Genomic DNA, 18,381 nt, shown 5'->3' on the forward strand with positions numbered 1-18,381 from the left:
TCATGTTACGTTATTTTTAAAATGTTCCCTTTTCTTTTTCTACCTTTTTTAACACACTACTTCTCCGCTGCGATACGCGGGTATATATATATATATCCCGCTCTACATACTCGAATAATGGATACTTTATTCGCCATCAATGATTGTTTTGGTAAAGCCATACTCAGTGTATTCATTAGATGAACGGTAAAAAGTAAGAGCGAGGGAGGATGACTCATTGAGGCATGCAGGCTGTAGTCTTGCGTCAACTCTATCTGAATTGCGATCACATTTGAAAAATATATCTTTTCAAGTTCTATTTAGTCCATATGTGTCAAACTCAAGGGCGCGGGCCACATCCGCCCAGCGTGTAATTATATCCGGCCCGAGATCATTTTATATACTGTATTATTGTTATTAATGGCCGGGTATATGAAGCGCTGGTAACACAATAAACTACAGATCCCATAATGCAGCGCTTCAGCTGCCTTGCCGAACACTTACCGCTTTAATCAAGTCTAGCTTATGATGCTGCAAGTTATTGTGAAGCTAGAGTTATTGCGCACTGAGTTTGCACGGCGCTTTGGTGACTTTGAAGAACAAAAAAAGTCCGTCTACATGCGGCTCGAATCTTGTGCATGTTTGGTAGCACATATCTGTGTGAGAAGCTCTTCTCAGTGATAAAGACTAACAAAACAGCACACAGGAGTCGCCTCACTGATGAGCACCTGCAATCCATCCTGAGAATCTCCACAACACAGAACCTCACAGCAAACATAAACAAACTTGTTGCCAAAAAAAGATGCCAGGCGTCCAGCTCTAAAATGACATATGAGCAAAGACAACTGAATGATTTGATTTGTTATTGCTGAAAGGAACACATTTTATTTATATTTCCAGGTTTTGTTATGCAGCATGTTCATATTTGAATTTGTATAATTTGGACAGGATATATTTTTATGGAGAGCAAAATCTTTGGGATATTTAAAATCTAAGTTTATTTTTATATAAAATTACATAAGAGTAAAGAAATTTGAATGTTTGTTCTTTTAATGTTTACTTTATTTCTAACTTGTATAATTTAGACAGGATATATTTTTATGGAGAGCAAAATATTATAAGTTATTTAAGGTTTGAGTTGATTTATTCCGGAATAATATTCCTGTCTGTTTTACCATTCCTACCAAAGATTTTTCTGTCGACTAAATAAAATTCCTTCTATTTAAAATTTAAATAGAACTTGAACAAATCGATAGTTCATAATATCCACGCATACTTGCACGTAAGAGCGGGAGTTATCCGTTTTAACAAGCAGCGTATTGCACTGATACGAAATAGCTGTGTGTGTATATATGTAGATATGTATGTATATATATGTTTATATATGTGTGTGTGTGTGTATGTATATATGTAGATATATGTGTGTATATATATATATATATATATATATATGTATATGTATGTATATATATATATGTATATGTATATGTATGTATATGTATGTATGTATATATATGTATATGTGTGTGTGTGTGTGTGTATATATATATATATATATATATATATATATGTGTGTGTGTGTGTGTGTGTGTGTATATATATATATATATATATATATATATATATATATATATGTATATATATATATATATATATATATATATATATATATATATGTGTATGTATATATATGTGTATATATATATGTATATGTATATATATATATATATATATATATGTATGTGTGTATATATATATATATATGTATATATGTGTGTATATATGACAACAACACTCATCACTCACAACAGTGACAAAACAATTACATTGACAATCATGTTACATTATTTTCAAAATGTTTCTTTTTCATTGCTTCTTTAACACACTACTTCTCCGCTGCGAAGCGTGGGTATTTTGCTAGTCGATACTAATAAAAGGCAAAGCCCTCACTGACTCATCACTAATTCTCCAACTTCCCGTATAGGTAGAAGGCTGAAATTTGGAAGGCTTATTCCTTACAGCTTACTTACAAAAGTTAAGCAGGTTTCATTTCAAAATTCTACGCGTAACGGTCAACAACGTCCGCCATGTTGAACTTTCTTATTCATGGCCCCATCTTCATGAAATTTGGTAGGCGGCTTCCCTGCGCTAACCGAAACCATTGTGCGTACTGTACTTATTTCGGTAGTATTACGCCACTGTCAACCGCCATATTGAACTTTTCAACGGTCTTTGTTACTTATTGGCCCATCTTCAAGAAATTTGGTACGCGGGTTCCCAACGATAACTGAATTCTACTTAGGTACATATATACGTCCATAGCCTGCAGCTCGGTCACCGTGTGAGGTGGCGTTGGGTCCCCCATCCCACGCCTCCCACGTTTGTTGGCTGCCTGCCTATATAAGGCCGTCTGTCGCTCCAGTCTCTACATTCCCTTCCTTGCTTCACCACGGGATTCACGTCTCCCTGCTGATAACTACAGCCTTCTTATTTAATCCATGGCTTCTCCGCTGTTTTATTGTTTGTTTATTACGATTATAGTTATTATGTAGGTATTTTAGACTTACTTTACATTGTTCAGGTACCCATTTCCTTTATCATTCCAACCATACCCCCATTAACATGTTTATTGAGGTGATCACCATCGATCAAAGAACTGTCACTTACTGAGTGGTTTCCATGCCTGGAGATGGCACCTGCCTTTTCCATTCTCTTTGTTACATATTGCAGGCTCACTCCTGATATCTGGAGGAACATTGTGTCTTATGTATTGAATGACTGGGACAGTTTCAAGGTGTGGACTGATGACGGCTTAAGCCCTTCACCTATGGTTCTGCATGTGAGTTGATGGCTGCCGCTGAATTGTTCGGTTGCCGCTTTCAAGTGTACCGAAATGGCCAAATATTTTACACCTTTCGAAACCGCCAGTGCCTCTTAAACATCTTAGATTTACAGGTGACGATTTCAGTAGTGAACACTTTGATGTTTATGAATGTTTAAACTCAAAAGCTGGATGTGAAGTTGTCGATAAAACCGGTTGTATGCTTACAACGCTTGACAGATGCGGAATTTCGAATATGTCATTAGGAATTACCTGCGTAACCCATAATGCACTGCGGTAAGCATGTTTTCGCTGTATGCGTGTTGCTGAAACTGAAACAAGTAGCATTGCGGATCATTGCTTGATTAAAACTAGCACAACAGGCCCTGAAAAACCTATGGGAGCGTATTAATGCCATGGTGAAAAAAATACGGACACAGTGAAGACAAAAAAAAATGTAAATGATGAGGTTAAAGTCGACATTTCCACTTTATCGTCGTAGTTTATTTTATCAGTAGAATGTCGCAAACTAAATTTCATCTTAAAATGAGTGTTTCATTTACTAGATTTTCTCAAACTCCCTCATAAATTAATGTAGCACATTAAATGCTTTATATTAAGTGTTCCCCGACCCAGTTGTTAATCTCTGCGCGCTTCTTAAATTGACTTCCTCTTGCACTGAGGAAGAGCTGGCAGCAATTGCCGCACATTGACTTCATGATATTCCTGCTCAATGAACATTCAGAATACTAAGATAAATACTTGATATCTTTTTCACGATGAAATGCATTAAAGCGTGTATTAGAAATGGGTGGCGGGAGGCACGGTGGCGTGGCTGGCTCCCTTGCATTAAGGGGTCCTCAGGTCTATGTTCATTGTAGAGAAGTTTATGGCAGGTGGGACGAGGCTCCAAAAAAACTGGATATTTGAATGTGTATCGCACTGGTTTAACTTGAATATTGTGTAAATGTTGGGTTCGTGATCTGGATGGAGGTCAGTGACACAAACGCAGAATTCAATAGATGTTTTTCTTTATTGTATGTTTGCTGTGTCTATCTTACGTACTAAACCCCCAGTTCCTATCCTTTGTCTTTCTCCATATAACCAATCACCACACGATAAAAATGTGAAATTAAAAATAGTTATAAACCTAGACCTCAGAGTTTTCAGAACTTTAAAAAAATTTTTCCTTATACATGTTTAATTATGCCATCCATTCAGAGGTCTAAGCTTATAACTAGTTTTAATTTCACAAGTACGTTTATTGTGTAGTGATTGGTTATGTGCAGAAAGAAAAAGGATAGGAACTGTGAGTTTAGTACGTCAGATAGAGACATGAGTCTAAAAGTAAGAAAAAAGTTGGTTCAATTGAACAAGCGTTTTCTAAAGCTGAACGCTTTTAGGTTGAGCGTTATGCTAGGCTGTTCAATACTGTTTCTTTAGAAGAGTTTGACCCACGACCAGCTGTGGAATTCTGGCTGTCACCTGGCAACAGGCACATCACTCATGAAAAACCTGAAACGTCATCAGCATCCACTTCTGCAGGACCATCAGTCCAGCTCAAGCAGAAATGAACAGCATTCAGCCCATGCTGTCTGAGATAGTAAAGATTCTTGGGGGAGAAGATGTTGCAAGACAAAAGCTGAAGAACATGGTAGAAAATGAATCAGGACAGTGTTCTGTTATGTAACTGCAATATATGAAAAAAGAACTAGTGTAGCTAGTGTAACTAGCTATAGTGTACCTATAATGAAGGCATTGTTTATTAGCCAGTTAAAATAAGGGAATCTTTTATATAATGTTCTAGAGCAAGGTGGCAAAATACTACTCTCTGAAAGAACTTTTTTCAGTTTTAAAATGGAAGGAAGTTTTGGTATCAGTAAAAGAGATCAGAAAAAATATTTTTCACTTTTGTTATTTGTTTATGGGCAAATGAATTTAACTGGCGGACAAGTGGACTTTCTAAGTTTACTTGTCCGTGGACCAGTAGAAATACATTTGACTTCCACACCCCTGGTGGAGGCAAGGAAAAACTTACTATTTGTTGGTTTAAACAGTGGTATAAATAACAAAAGAGAGTTGGATTGAGTGACAGTGTCGGAAAAAACTCGTAAGCTCAAGTTCACAAAGTTGCACAGTGACCAAAGTAAAAAAAGTTGTCAGATATCAAAGTCACCTTAAAAAGGTGAGTCGTAGCCCACCATCCGAGTGTCATATGAAAGCTTATTAGGGTACAGAGAAAAGAAAAAAAAAATGGGCACACGGTGGGTTTCAATGTCAACTTTAATCTCTAAATTTAAACTTTAATTGCGTAGTTTGTTTTGTTATTAAAGTAAAACATCATAAACTTCATCTTAAAATCGTTTACTAGTTTCACAAATCCCATCATAACTAAAGTAACATTAAATGCTTTGTTTTGTATGTGTGCTGTGTGTGTGAATCACTGTGCTTCTTAAACAGGCTTTCACTTCCTCCGACAGGACACAGAATCCATTATATTCGTGATACTACAGTTCCCTGAATAATATTTAAATACTGAGATGTATACCTGATTTCAGCATTCATATCATATCAAGTAATGATAAGTATGTATTAAACAAGGGAACACGGTGGCGCAGTGATATTGACGAGCTTGCGCCTTGTCCAGAGATTTTTCATGCTTCACAAGATGCTTGCTGTGCTGTGCGTGTCCTTCAATGAGAACTTATTGCAGCAGTACTGTCTTTTTTTTTTAAACGTACTAACCTCCAATTCTTGTCCTTCCTTTTCTTTCTCCAAATACCCCATCACCACACAATCGGCTCTGTAACAGATGTAAAGCCATCTGTAAGCTTAGAACTCCGATTCTTCAAAACTTTTAAGGAACATTGAAATATCTTCGTAGTACATGTTTAATTATTCTCTCAATCTATCCTTCCAGTGTCCCACCAGCCCCAGCAAGAATACAGCGCAAGGCAAGAACAATCCATGAACGGGGCACCAGCTCCTTGCTAGCGCTGTGACACCATGACCTCGCATGTTTTATTATCAATATAGATTATTTAAATGAAGTTATGAAGTTTTATCTGTATAATAAACATATTTTGCTGCATTTAATCTTAAAAATTCATCATCATATGTAAATACACGCTCTATAAAGTGGCTCATGTTGTGCAATATAACTATCGCAAGTTTACAGTGAGGGAATTGTACTTATAAGTACAAAAAGTTCTGCAAGGAGCACTTGATGGACTGATTGATTGCGTTTATAGTTCTTGGGATGAAACAGTTTCTGAACTGCAAGGTCCGTACAGAAAAGGCTCTGAAGCGTTTGCCGTACAAGAGCAGTTCAAATAGGCAGCTTGGCCTTGATGCTGTATACCGATAATTCTCTTTCCAATCAGCTGTATACCGATAATTCTCTTTCCAATCAGCTGCTGTAGAGCTGTGCTTTCACACTCGTATACAGTGATATAAATACTCAGAGTGGTGCTGTGAGAGTAATGTGGAAAAAGATGATCCGTTGTGGCAGCCCCTAATGGGAGCAGCTGAAAGAAGGTGCAGTGAGAGTAACGGCGCTAAAGCATCTATGGTATTTGGAATAGTTTGGCTGTTCTGTGGACCATTATATTGTTACAGGTTAATTAGAATCAGATGCCTTAAACTAATAAACAATATGCGGTTAATTTCAGTGTATTTGATAAAGCCACGTCAGGGATGTGGATCTAAAAAAAGAAAGGGAAACCACACTGGAACAAAGGCACTGCTATGCTGCTGGGTGCCGCCAGTTTGCAAAATTGAGCAGAGAACTTGCGTACGCCACGGTTTGAGCTAACGTAAAAATGTGCGTGGCTTTACACCAAGTTTAAGTTTTATACGTCGTGATTTGAGTGTGGAAATGGGAGTACGCAATATTTTTCTGCATATGCACCGTTTTATACATGAGGTCCCAGGAGAGGATGGGTCAAAGATGACTCTCGGGTATCAAAAATCCAAGACCGGTGATGGGGGCGGAAAAATTGAGCTGGTAGTGTTTAACAGCAAAGCTGGCATCCTTTCCGCATCCGCGTCTGGGGAATCTGTCTCCAAGGGAAGCGCCGCTCACTTGTACAGGACAACATTGGCATCCAGGTAAAGAAGTCTGAAGATGAATAAAACAAAGTCCCATAGCATACAAGAAAAGATGTAAAAAGTAATGAATCTTGATTATAGGACAGAAGCCACTGGGATAAACTAACATTGAGGTTTGTAGAAAGAGGATTACAAAAATCAGCCATGAGACAAACGTGAAAGCTTTCTTTAGTGGGCTCTATTGTAGGGCTTGAATTGTTGCTGTCTGCTGAGGCACCAAATTTTCTTTGGTTTTATATAAATTTTTTTTTTTTTTTCAAATGGGTAACCAAAGGAACTAAGAAGAATGGTTCTTTAATTCTGTATAATACTATATTTTATTTTGGGTTTTTTTTTACCATTTGGTCTATCCGATTGAACAATCTCTGGAGAGATCTTAAAATGGCTGTGCACCGACGCTTCCCATCCAACCTGATGGAGCTTGAGAGGTGCTGCAAAGAGGAATGGGCGAAACTGGGCAAGGATAGGTGTGCCAAGCTTGTGACATCATACTCAAAAAGACTTGAGGCTGTAATTGCTGTCAAAGGTGCATCGACAAAGTATTGAGCAAAGGCTGTGAATACTTTATGTATATGTGATTTCTCAGTTTTTTTTATTTTAATAAATTTGCAAAAACCTCAAACTTTTTTCACATTGTTGTGTGTAGAATTCTGAGGGAAAAAATGAATTTAATCCATTTTGGAATAAGGCTGCAACATAACAAAATGTGGAAAAAGTGATGCGCTGTGAATACTTTCTGGATGCACTGTAAATATACCTGCACCTATGGGTTTTAATTATTTTTAATCAGTAAATGCACTACAGTGTGTTTTTTTTTGCTGTTAAGTACATTTGCTATATTTTGCACATACATACATATGCAGGTGTGTGTGGGTTTTTTTTTCCCCTCCTTTTTTCCAGTGTATCAGCTAGACATTCATAATTCTTGTGGTATAATTAAATATAGGTTGCCATTTTGTAATGTATAACAAACTGCAACAAATAATAAACAAAAGTACGTGTCTATATGTGTGTAGATATAGAGATAGGATGTTCATAAGTTGCTTATCAAGAAGATACAAGATTGACATGCGTAATAGGTTTAAAAGTAAGACTTTGCCTTTAAGCTAACAAGACTATTGTTTACTAAGCAGTAATTTTTAAATTAGTATTTATCTTTTTCCAGTTGAAAAGCCGAGGCACTTGAACCAAGCATGTGGTCCAAATCTGTTTTAATTACTTTAATTTTAATATCTATTTTAATTAAAGGACATAAGGTCTGAATTCATTGCTCATGACGACTTCCCAGATTCCTTTGTCTCAGTTTATTACTCCACTTTCTAACATAAATAGTAATATTCCAATCCTCTCTGCTTTCTTGTGAAATAAGTCTTGCCTTGCTTTGTTTACACTTTGTTTTTATCAATTTAACATTTACGTACTCTGGGGAATGTTCATGGAGTAAAATTTCATTTCTTTTTGGAGTATGGAAATGTGGGGATGAAAGATGTAGTCCAGTGTTTAATGACAGTTATGTTAAAAGCAAGACAATCGCAAAATGCTTAAGTAATGGTTATATATAAAAATCATGTACATTTTATTTGCTTAGTAGACACATTTATCTTAAGTGACTTACAAAGGAATGGCTCTTTGTAATTGAGTAACAGTCTAGACACGGTTTTTGAACAAGTGTAGCAGGACCGGTTACAAAAGTTTATCACCATAAGTGATGACCTATAAAAATCATTAATAAAGCAGATTGCAAAAATCCATTTAAAGTAAAAATTATACTCCTCCCTAAGCTATCTGTACAAAATCTCACCATAAACTGTTACGAAGAAGGTAAGCATTGCAACTGAGCCAATTTCTCAAAACCTGTTTTGTTACTGATGTATGACACGATTTGCCATATGTGTTAGTCTTAAATAGGTCATACTTAATTGTGAATTAAAATGCTGTAATGTTTCCTTGTAAGTGTTCCAACTAAGTTTGTAGGTTTTCATACATTTTTTGTTGTTGCTATGAGCTAAATTAACAAATACTACTGGATAAATAATAGTCTTGCATTAACTGTAGATTGATGTTTTAGAGCATGATGCTGTATGTGGAATTGGATTTATTAGCACTAGTTTTGATAGTGATGTACCAGTTATGACTGGGATATACGCTTACCTTTTTCTTTCTTCTTGTAATACATATATGTACAGGAAAATGGACCAGTCAAAGTTACAGGAAAAATTACAGGGTTATGTCCCGGTGATCATGGATTTCATGTTCATGAATTTGGAGACAACACAAATGGTATGTTTTCTTTTTCTACACTGTTTCTGAGACCCGCATTCAATATCAAGCTTGTAGACCTACTGGAGTCACCACTGAAAGTCTCTAAACTTAATTAATAGGCCCTATTAAATTATTGAATACAATTTTAAATGCCAAGAATCGCTATCAATAGGAGCTCAATGCCACATTCTTTAAAGCACAACATTGAAGATTGCCTGGCATAAATAAGGAATTCCTTACTTTTAAGTACCTATGTGAAGGTGTTTTACATTTTGAGTATTCTAGGAATGCATACACCTCAAAACACAACTGTTGGTATATTCCAACTACATAATATACTGCTCAAAAGAATTAAAGGAACACTTTTTAATCAGAGTATAGCATAAAGTCAATAAAACTTATGGGATATTAATCTGGTCAGTTAAGTAGCAGAGGGGGTTGTTAATCAGTTTCATCTGCTATGATGTTAATGAAATTAACAACAGATGCACTAGAGGGGCAACAATGAGATGACCCCCAAAACAGGAATGGTTTAACAGGTGGAGGCCACTGGCATTTTTCCCTCCTCATCTTTTCTGACTGTTTCGTCACTAGTTTTGCATTTGGCTACAGTCAGTGTCACTACTGGTAGCTTGAGGCGATACCTGGGCCCTACAGAGGTTGCACAGGTAGTCCAACTTCTCCAGGATGGCACATCAATACGTGTCATTGCCAGAAGGTTTGCTGTGTCTCCCTGCACAGTCTCAAGGGCATGGAGGAGATTCTAGGAGACAAGCAGTTACTTAACGATGTGGCATCCTTTCGTTCCTAACACATTACCCAGTCCCTATCAGTATAGATATCCAGGAGGATTTCTTTTGCCCATTGAGATCTGATGTGTTTTCAAAGTGTTCCTTTAATTTTTTTGAGCAGTTTATGATACAATGCTAGAGCCTCAGACAAACATAGTATGGCCACATCAAGGAAAAATTAATACAAGTGTACCGTTTCTTGTTAGACATTGAAAAAAATCTTTTTAAAGGCATATTATGCTTATTTTGTGGTGATAATGACTCCGTAATTCCAGATAAAATGTGTTTGTAAAGAGGAGTATAAAAACCATGCAGTTTAATTGGTGAGCAATATATTTTTGGAATTGTGTACAATTTTTAATATTCATATTTTAGGCTAGTACCCTGCATTAATTAACATTTAGAAAAACAAAGTTTTTTGCATGCAGCTTATCAGTTTTTCCATAAACATGAGGTAGATATTAATATTTTATGCTAAACTATAATTTGCTGGATTAAAACTACTCAATGTACACTTGATTACAGCCAATCTTAAAGTATAAAACCACTGTTTTGAAATATTTGCAAGTTTGCAGGTAATTTTAATATTTCCAATATACAGTGGTACCTTGGTATACATCCTTAATCCGTTCCAGATCCTTGGATGTATACCAAACAAATTTTTCCCATAAGAAATAAAGGGAAAATGATTAATCCGTTCCCAGTTAAAAAAAAAAATATCCTATTGTTATTGGCATGTTATATACATTGATGGGGTTGTGTAAAAGAATTTAAACACTGCCTAATACTAAAATACAAATGAAAATTTAACCTCCATTTACTTTTTAATAACGTCTTTGTTTTTCACAATCGTAGATACCATTGTTCTCGGCATATGGTATACAGCAGCTATGTCCCGGATACACATGCCACCTTCATACTTTTCAACAATCAATTCAAGTTTACGCGAAAAAACACACAATCACGTGAAAATTCAGAGAGTTATAGCACGGGTTGTTCACTGAACTGTGGGCAGTCATGGTTTTGTCTCGAGCAAGGTAAAGAAGGGTAGTGTAGTGTTCGATAGATTGAAGTAGCGACACACTCAGAATAACGTTTCGAATGCTGTTTATTTTGAACCCTGTTTAATCAAATCTCCATACAGCGTGCCTTCTAAACCACAACCCTCCCTCCGGCAGTCATACGTCTCAAAAGACGCAGACCATAGCAATCAACCCCCAAACATAAAGCAATGGACAAAAGCATCATTGAACAATCACATACAACAGGTAGCACGCGGGTTGTTCATTGAATGCTAGGTACTGACGCTCGTGGGCAGTCATGGCTTTGTCTTGAGAGAGGTAAACCAGGGTAGCACACGAGCGTATTCCAAACAAAGGTCGTATACCAAGCAAAATTTTATGTCCAAACAGAACGTATACCAAGTTGGACTTATTCCAAAGCAGATGTATACCGAAGTACCTGTGTAACTCATTTTTGGCAGTTAATTTTTAAGAAAAAAAACTGCACATCAGAATAGATGAACTGGTCTTTTCACTTTGCCAGATATCATGGCATTGCTGGCTTGTATATTAAAGCAGTGAATTACACAACTACTAATTAAGCACAACTACAGTGTATACCAGGGATGCACAATTGCCATCCAGGCAGTGTTGTGTTTTTTTTAAAAGTATTTTTCCAGGCTTTAGTAACCTTTTTTATGTGTTTTGGCTATTTATTAGGTTTAATGATTTTTATTCAGTGTCTGTAATGATCACACACGTGTGAATTAGTACTTCTTGCTTTCCTAAATAGACATTTTTGATTTGATTGCCAATTAATGGTTTTAACATTTTTAATGTAGTAATCTGCTCTATTAATTAGAGGACCACAATGCATAAAAATGTCAGTACTACAAGGTTTGATCATACAATATATTCAATCATAAATTATGAGACTGTCGGTATTGTATATTACATTGCAAATAACTACAGCTGTTGCATGAAATGGGCTTTATAAAAAAGTAATTTGGAAGAAAAGTTGAAAAAGCAGTCACTGTGATTTATTGATAGTACTCTGTATCCACATGTATTTAACTTTTTTGAAAGCTTACTTTACTAGCTACCAGAGACTGACAGAACTCAAAACTACAAATGTGTTTTATAATTTGTTAGTTTGATTTCCACCCAACCCCCAAAAATTTCTATTTTAGTTGTTACACCACTTCATCAACAAATATTCGATTTGGTTAAAACCCTGTTTTTTACATTGAATAAAACAAAGATTTAGAACCATATTTTCTGATTTGCTTTCATAGGGAGTAAAATGATGTTGCCTGTTATTGTTGATGGTTTTAAAGAATCATTTTTAAATGGGGTTTGAGGAATGTGTATATGGGAAAGGTATAACCTAGAACTAAGATGTAGTAATTATAGTGTCTTATGCACCAATTAGAGTGAAATACTTATGTTTTATGTAATTTTATTTTACAGCTAATGGCTTATTAATTTTTTATGTAAGAATATATATCATTTTTAACCACTCTTTTAGGTTGCGTGAGTGCTGGGCCCCATTACAATCCATTTAACAAAACTCATGGTGCCCGAGAAGATGACAATAGGTATGCAAGCAGTTGGCTAGTAATTTTATTTAGTAGTTATTTTATTTCATTTTAATTTTTTCTTGTGGCTTTATAGTATAGTTTTTTACTTTCTATACTGTCTCCAGACATGTAGGTGACCTGGGAAATGTGACCGCTAATGAAACTGGCATAGCAGAATTTGAATTGAATGACAACATTATAACACTTTCTGGACCATATTCAATCATTGGTCGAACTATGGTGGTAAGTGTTTGATGCAACTCATGACATTTTACTTATGCTCCAGTTTTCTTATTTCTGTGTCAAGCTTTAAAATTGGGAGATTGTATGAATTGTTTTTACATTGCTGTGGGTAACCTTGCACTACATCATAGCATGTTGGCTTGAGCCCATCTTTAATATTGTTCATTGTAATATTTTATGTTGATATGTACTGTTATGTATACTTCTAATGTACTGTAATTCTTCTTCAGTTTTCTCAAAGTCTAATTTGATACGTGCCTTGTGCTGGCTGGGATTGGCTCCAGCAGACCCCCCGTGACCCTGTGTTAGGATATAGCAGGTTGGATAATGACTGACTGACTTATTGGTACCTTGAGTACCTTTTGCCCAGAGGGGACTGGGCGGTGTCATGTTCTGGAATCCCTACAGATTTTTTTTTTTTTTTTCCAAGCGTCTGGAGTTTTTTTTTTTTTTTTTTTTTTTGTTTTCTGTCCCCCCCCTGGCCATTGGACCTTACTCTTATTCGATGTTAATTAATGTTGATTTATTTTCTTATTGTGTCTTTTATTTTTCTATTCTTTATTATGTAAAGCACTTTGAGCTACTGTTTGTATGAAAATGTGCTATATAAATAAATGTTGTTGTTGAGTATGATGAAACCTGTCCAAGTTAGTGTAATTACCTAAGCAAGTGTGTATCCTCCTACAGCTTAATACATGATCTGTTTGTACAACTGTAAATGTATACAATGGGAAGTGTATGTTAGATTACCGTATATACTCGTGTACAAGTTTGGTCTTGAAACCCGAAAAATCTATCGTAAAATCAGACCCCGACTTATACAGTAATCCCTCGCTATATCACGCTTCGACTTTCGCGGCTTCACTCTATCGCGGATTTTATATGTAAGCATATCTTAATATATAACGCAGATATTTTGCTGCTTCGAAGGTGTCAACGTATTTTGCTGTGTAACGAGTTAACTTTTGTACTCTTGTGTTTATCTTTGTGCATAGTCAAGCCCTTAGTTATGGCTCCAAAATGATCTGCTCCTGCTACTGCTTCAGGGGCTGTGCCCAAGTGCCAACGGAAGATGCTAACGATTGCCAAAAAGGTGAAAGTTTTAGATATATTGAAGGGAACAGCTACACCGCTGTAGGACGCTATTATGGCATCAATGAGTCCACAATTCTTTTTATTTAAAAAGGAGGAAAAGAATACAAGATCTACGGCTGCAGTGTCCTTTAACCAGGGCGCAAAATGAGTTGTAAGTGGACGTAATAAGGCGGTAGTCCGGATGGAATCTGCTTTAGGGATTTGGATTGAAGACTGCCGGAAGAACAACAATGGCGGTGCTACACAGTCACCTGAAGAGGCTCCTTTAGAAGAGCTGTAACGCTCTCCTTTGTTGTTCAGTAAAATTGAGCTCATCGTTCTCAAACAAGCTGTCATGCCATTGTTGGTGAATAATCATAATCAATTTTCTATGTACAGTACATGTATGTACGTTTAGTGTCACTGTATACAATTTTTCTTGCATTGTACTTATTTATTGTTGGTGGCCTATCGTAAAGGCTATAACATATGTGATATTGGAGATGCTTGATATTTTTTAAATATTTAGGTTTTACTGTATATAAACAGTGTGTTTACATACATAATTTCAACGAATCTTACCTAATATCTAAGAGAATACAAAGGGTTTATGCTGTATAACTGTGTGGGAAAGTATATAAGGGCTTAAAATATATAAAAATAACCATATAAACGTATGATTTTCACCTTTCGTGGGGGGTTCTGGAACGTGTCTCTTCTTCTTCCTTTTTTTTTTTTTTTTCTTGCCTCACACATCGAATTTTGTTGCAGCAGCACAGTTACAGATTCCTTTTGCCACTTCAACAACTTTTAATTTAAAATCGGCTTCATATTTTCTTTTGATAGAATGCACCTTCGTAGATGTGGGATGATCTTACGATTAAAGGTGTACATAATATATTATATATATAATATATTTATATATTTGATATTTTGTGAGATACACAAAACCGTTCAACTTTATATGACTTTTCAACAGTCTTTGTTACTTATGGGCCCATCTTCAAGAAATTTGGTACGCGGGTTCCCAACGCTAACTGAATCCTACTTGCCTACATATATATGTCCATAGCCTGCAGCATGGTCACTGTGTGAGGCGGCGTTGGGTCCCCCATCCCAACGCCTCCCACGTTGTTGGCTGCCTGCCTATATAAGGCCGTCCGTCGCTCCAGTCTGTTCATTCCCTTCCTTGCTTCGCCGCGGAATTCACATCTCCCTGCTGATAACTACATTTATTTAATCCACGGCTTCTCCGCTGTTTTATTGTTAATTTATTACGATTATAGTTATTGTGTAGGTATTTTAGACTTACTTTACATTGTTCAGGTACCCATTTCCTTTATCATTCCAACCGTACCCGCATTAACATGTCTATCGAGGTGATTACCATCGATCAAAGCACTGCCACTTACTGAGTGGTTTCCATGCCCGGAGATGGCACCTATCTTTTCCATTCTCTGTGTTACATATTGCACAGCCATATCCGGCTCACTCTTGATATCTGGAGAAACATTGTATCTTGTGTATTGAATGACTGGGACAGGTTCAAGGTGTGGACTGATGATGGTACAGGAGATAATTAGACTACACAGGAGCACTAGAAGAGTGAAATGCTTAAGCCCTTCACATATGGTTCTGCATGTGAGTTGATGGTTGCCGCTGAATTGTTCGGTTGTCGCTTTCAAGTGTACCGAAATGGACAAATATTTTACACATTTGGACAACCGCCCATGCCTCTTAAATATCTTAGATTCACAGGTGACGATTTCAGTAGTGGACACTTTGATGATTATGAATGTTTAAACTCTCAAAAGCTGGATGTGAAGTTATCGATGAAGCTGGTTGTATACTTACAACGCTTGACAGATGCCAAATGTCACTTCAACACAAGTCCTACAAACACTGTCGTAATTGAAACAAACCATGAAACTCAAACCGATTATGACAGCAGCAATCCAAGCTGTGAGATTTGAGACAAGATTACTGTTCACATGGCCAACTGTATGTTGCATAAGAGTAAGCTCCGCGCACAGCTTGGTCGTATTACAACCGGAGGGCCGAACTCACAATGTGGTATACAAAGAGATCCTTAACAAATAATTGGTATATTTTCCCTCAGCTTAAAAAATTTATTTAATTAATTTACAATTGATTTTCTTCTTAATAAAACTTTTAAGGCAGTACTTTGCCTATATATATATATATATATATATATATATATATATATATATATATATATATATATATATATATATATATATATATATATATATATATATATATATATGAATATATGAATATATGACAGCAACACCCATAACAGTGACAAAACAATTACATTGACAATCATGTTACGTTATTTTCAAAATCTTTCCTTTAATTTTTCATTGCTTCTTCAACACACTACTTCTCCGCTGCGAAGCGCGGGTATTTTGCTAGTTTCTTATATAAGGAATTTGTTAGTTTTCACATACCCCTTGGGGTCAGAGGGCAGGGTCAGCCATTGTTACAGCACCCCTGGAGTAATTGAAGGTTAAGGGCCTTGCTGAAGGGCCCAGCAGAGTAGGATCTCTTTTGGCAGTGACGGGGTTTCGAACCGGCAACCTTTGGGATACCAGCACAGATCCTTAGCCTCGGAGTGTGCTTTTGACTGTATGTGCTCAGCTTAGAAAATGCCATAGCTTCCAGTGTAGTAATCACCAGTTTAATAATCCTGTTTTGTGCCTGTTACCTTGTAAACCTTGTAATGCTACCTTGCAATGAGCTTTCAGTTATTCATCAAAATAATTAGTCCTTTAGTTCAAATCATAGAAAATATTGCTATCATTGACACATTTTCTTCATTTATTTTTATTTGTTTCTCCTGTGTGCTAGTTACTGTATTTCAGAATATTGTAACATATTTAACTGTCTCACCCCCATCTGGACTAATGGTTATTTATACCTGCCAAAAAAAGTGTAATTTAAAGAAATGCCTGTTTTATTAATAAGTAAATTTAATATATTTATATTTTATTGCTTTTTTCCCTTTTTGGTAGATTCATGAGAAAGAGGATGATCTGGGAAAAGGACGCAATGAGGAAAGCTTAAAAACTGGGAATGCTGGTGGACGTCTGGCCTGTGGAGTTATTGGAATTGCTCAGTGTTAAACACATTCTTTCAGTCTAACTAGTGCAGTAAAAATTCTTACATAAAAATTAGTATTTGTTGAAAGTTAACAATGTTTTATTTCTGTGTAATTTCCTGTACACGTCACCAAAGTATGCTAAATAAACATGAAAATATCCTTGTTTAGAATTCTAATACATTCCTTTCTTTCTCTGTTCTTTGTTACCTTTTAACTGCTTTTCTGGTTGAACAATTTAAAATGCGGTGTAAAGTTACATGCTGAAGAGCTAATTACAGAGCTTCAAAAATAGGTTGGAGAGGAAAATCGTATTAGAACAACTGTGTTATTTTGATATCCATTTTCATAGTCTTTGGCTGTATGGTTTTCAAATGACACAATCATGTTGCAGGAGCAGACGCTAGACTTGACATTGATTTTTCATGCACATTGTTGTCCTACCTTTTACTGTGAACTTATGGCAGTGACTAACTTAAAACAAAAAATAGTGTTCAAACTTCATATTTCTGGATCTTGGTACAGACGTCATCATCCATATAAATATTGTATTTTTTAAATGCTTATATAAATGGCTTAATAGTTTAAGCCCCAGTTTCTAGTCTTTTTTGATAACTGACATGTTTGATTTGTGCCTCCAGTAATTACATATAGAGTTATGAAGTAACTGACTACCAATGACTACAGTTTCATGTTTGTGTTTAGGATTTCCTTTTAAATCTCATTCATATGGCTCAAAGCATTCAATTCGGTGGTCATGAGTAAGAAAAATGACAACTTGGCTTCCTGAATTTGAACACAATGGTTCCTTGCTAACAGGCATAGATAGTAACAGGAGATATGTCTGCTTTAGAAAGTCTTGTTTTAAAGGTTTATAAGGTAAGTATGTTTTGTGTTGGACTTTGCAATTCTCCAAGTTATCAGGAATTTTAGTGGCAAAGGCTGCAGTGATCAGACACTCACTTCAATTGCAAATTCATTTGGAGGTGTTGCCACTGCAGGGAAGAAGGCTAGCAGGTGAAGTGCATTTTCAAAATGGGTGCAATGAAGGTGTAACAAAACACTTCTGTGTCTTTTAAATAGTTGACTGCGCCCAAGAGATGAAAAGCTTTGCCTACTGAATAGGCAAATTCCTTTTTTTATTTATATTAAAAAAAAAAAAAGGAAATAATTGTTGAGGTCACTTGGGCAGACATAGTTGTTTGTGTGTGTGTTTTTTTTTTGTGTGTGTGTGTGTAAAATACAGCACGATGAATTAGAGGTAAGAGATGAAGTTCACCGTGTCTTTATGGTGCTGAAAGAGTGGGCACATTTATTTTTTTTCCCCTCTGTGTCCAAAGTATTTCTTGTGGCAGCAATTGGTTTAAAATAACCAAGAGTATGAACCAGTGATGGC

At 36.1% G+C, this 18,381-nt stretch overlaps 1 protein-coding gene across 1 annotated transcript in view; it reads left to right on the forward strand.

Annotated features, from left to right (window-relative positions):
• sod1 (superoxide dismutase 1, soluble) overlaps window positions 1-17,158 on the forward strand; it is a 29,096-nt gene extending 11,938 nt beyond the window's left edge. Inside the window, exons 2-5 of the mRNA XM_039744909.1 lie at window positions 9,097-9,190; window positions 12,493-12,562; window positions 12,670-12,787; window positions 16,900-17,158. Coding sequence (XP_039600843.1) covers window positions 9,097-9,190; window positions 12,493-12,562; window positions 12,670-12,787; window positions 16,900-17,010 — 393 coding nt within the window. The 3' untranslated portion in view covers window positions 17,011-17,158. The remainder of the gene's footprint in view (window positions 1-9,096; window positions 9,191-12,492; window positions 12,563-12,669; window positions 12,788-16,899) is intronic.
• The last annotated feature ends 1,223 nt before the right edge of the window (window positions 17,159-18,381 follow it).

Source organism: Polypterus senegalus, chromosome 2 (assembly GCF_016835505.1).
Source record: "Polypterus senegalus isolate Bchr_013 chromosome 2, ASM1683550v1, whole genome shotgun sequence".
NCBI lineage: Eukaryota > Metazoa > Chordata > Cladistia > Polypteriformes > Polypteridae > Polypterus > Polypterus senegalus.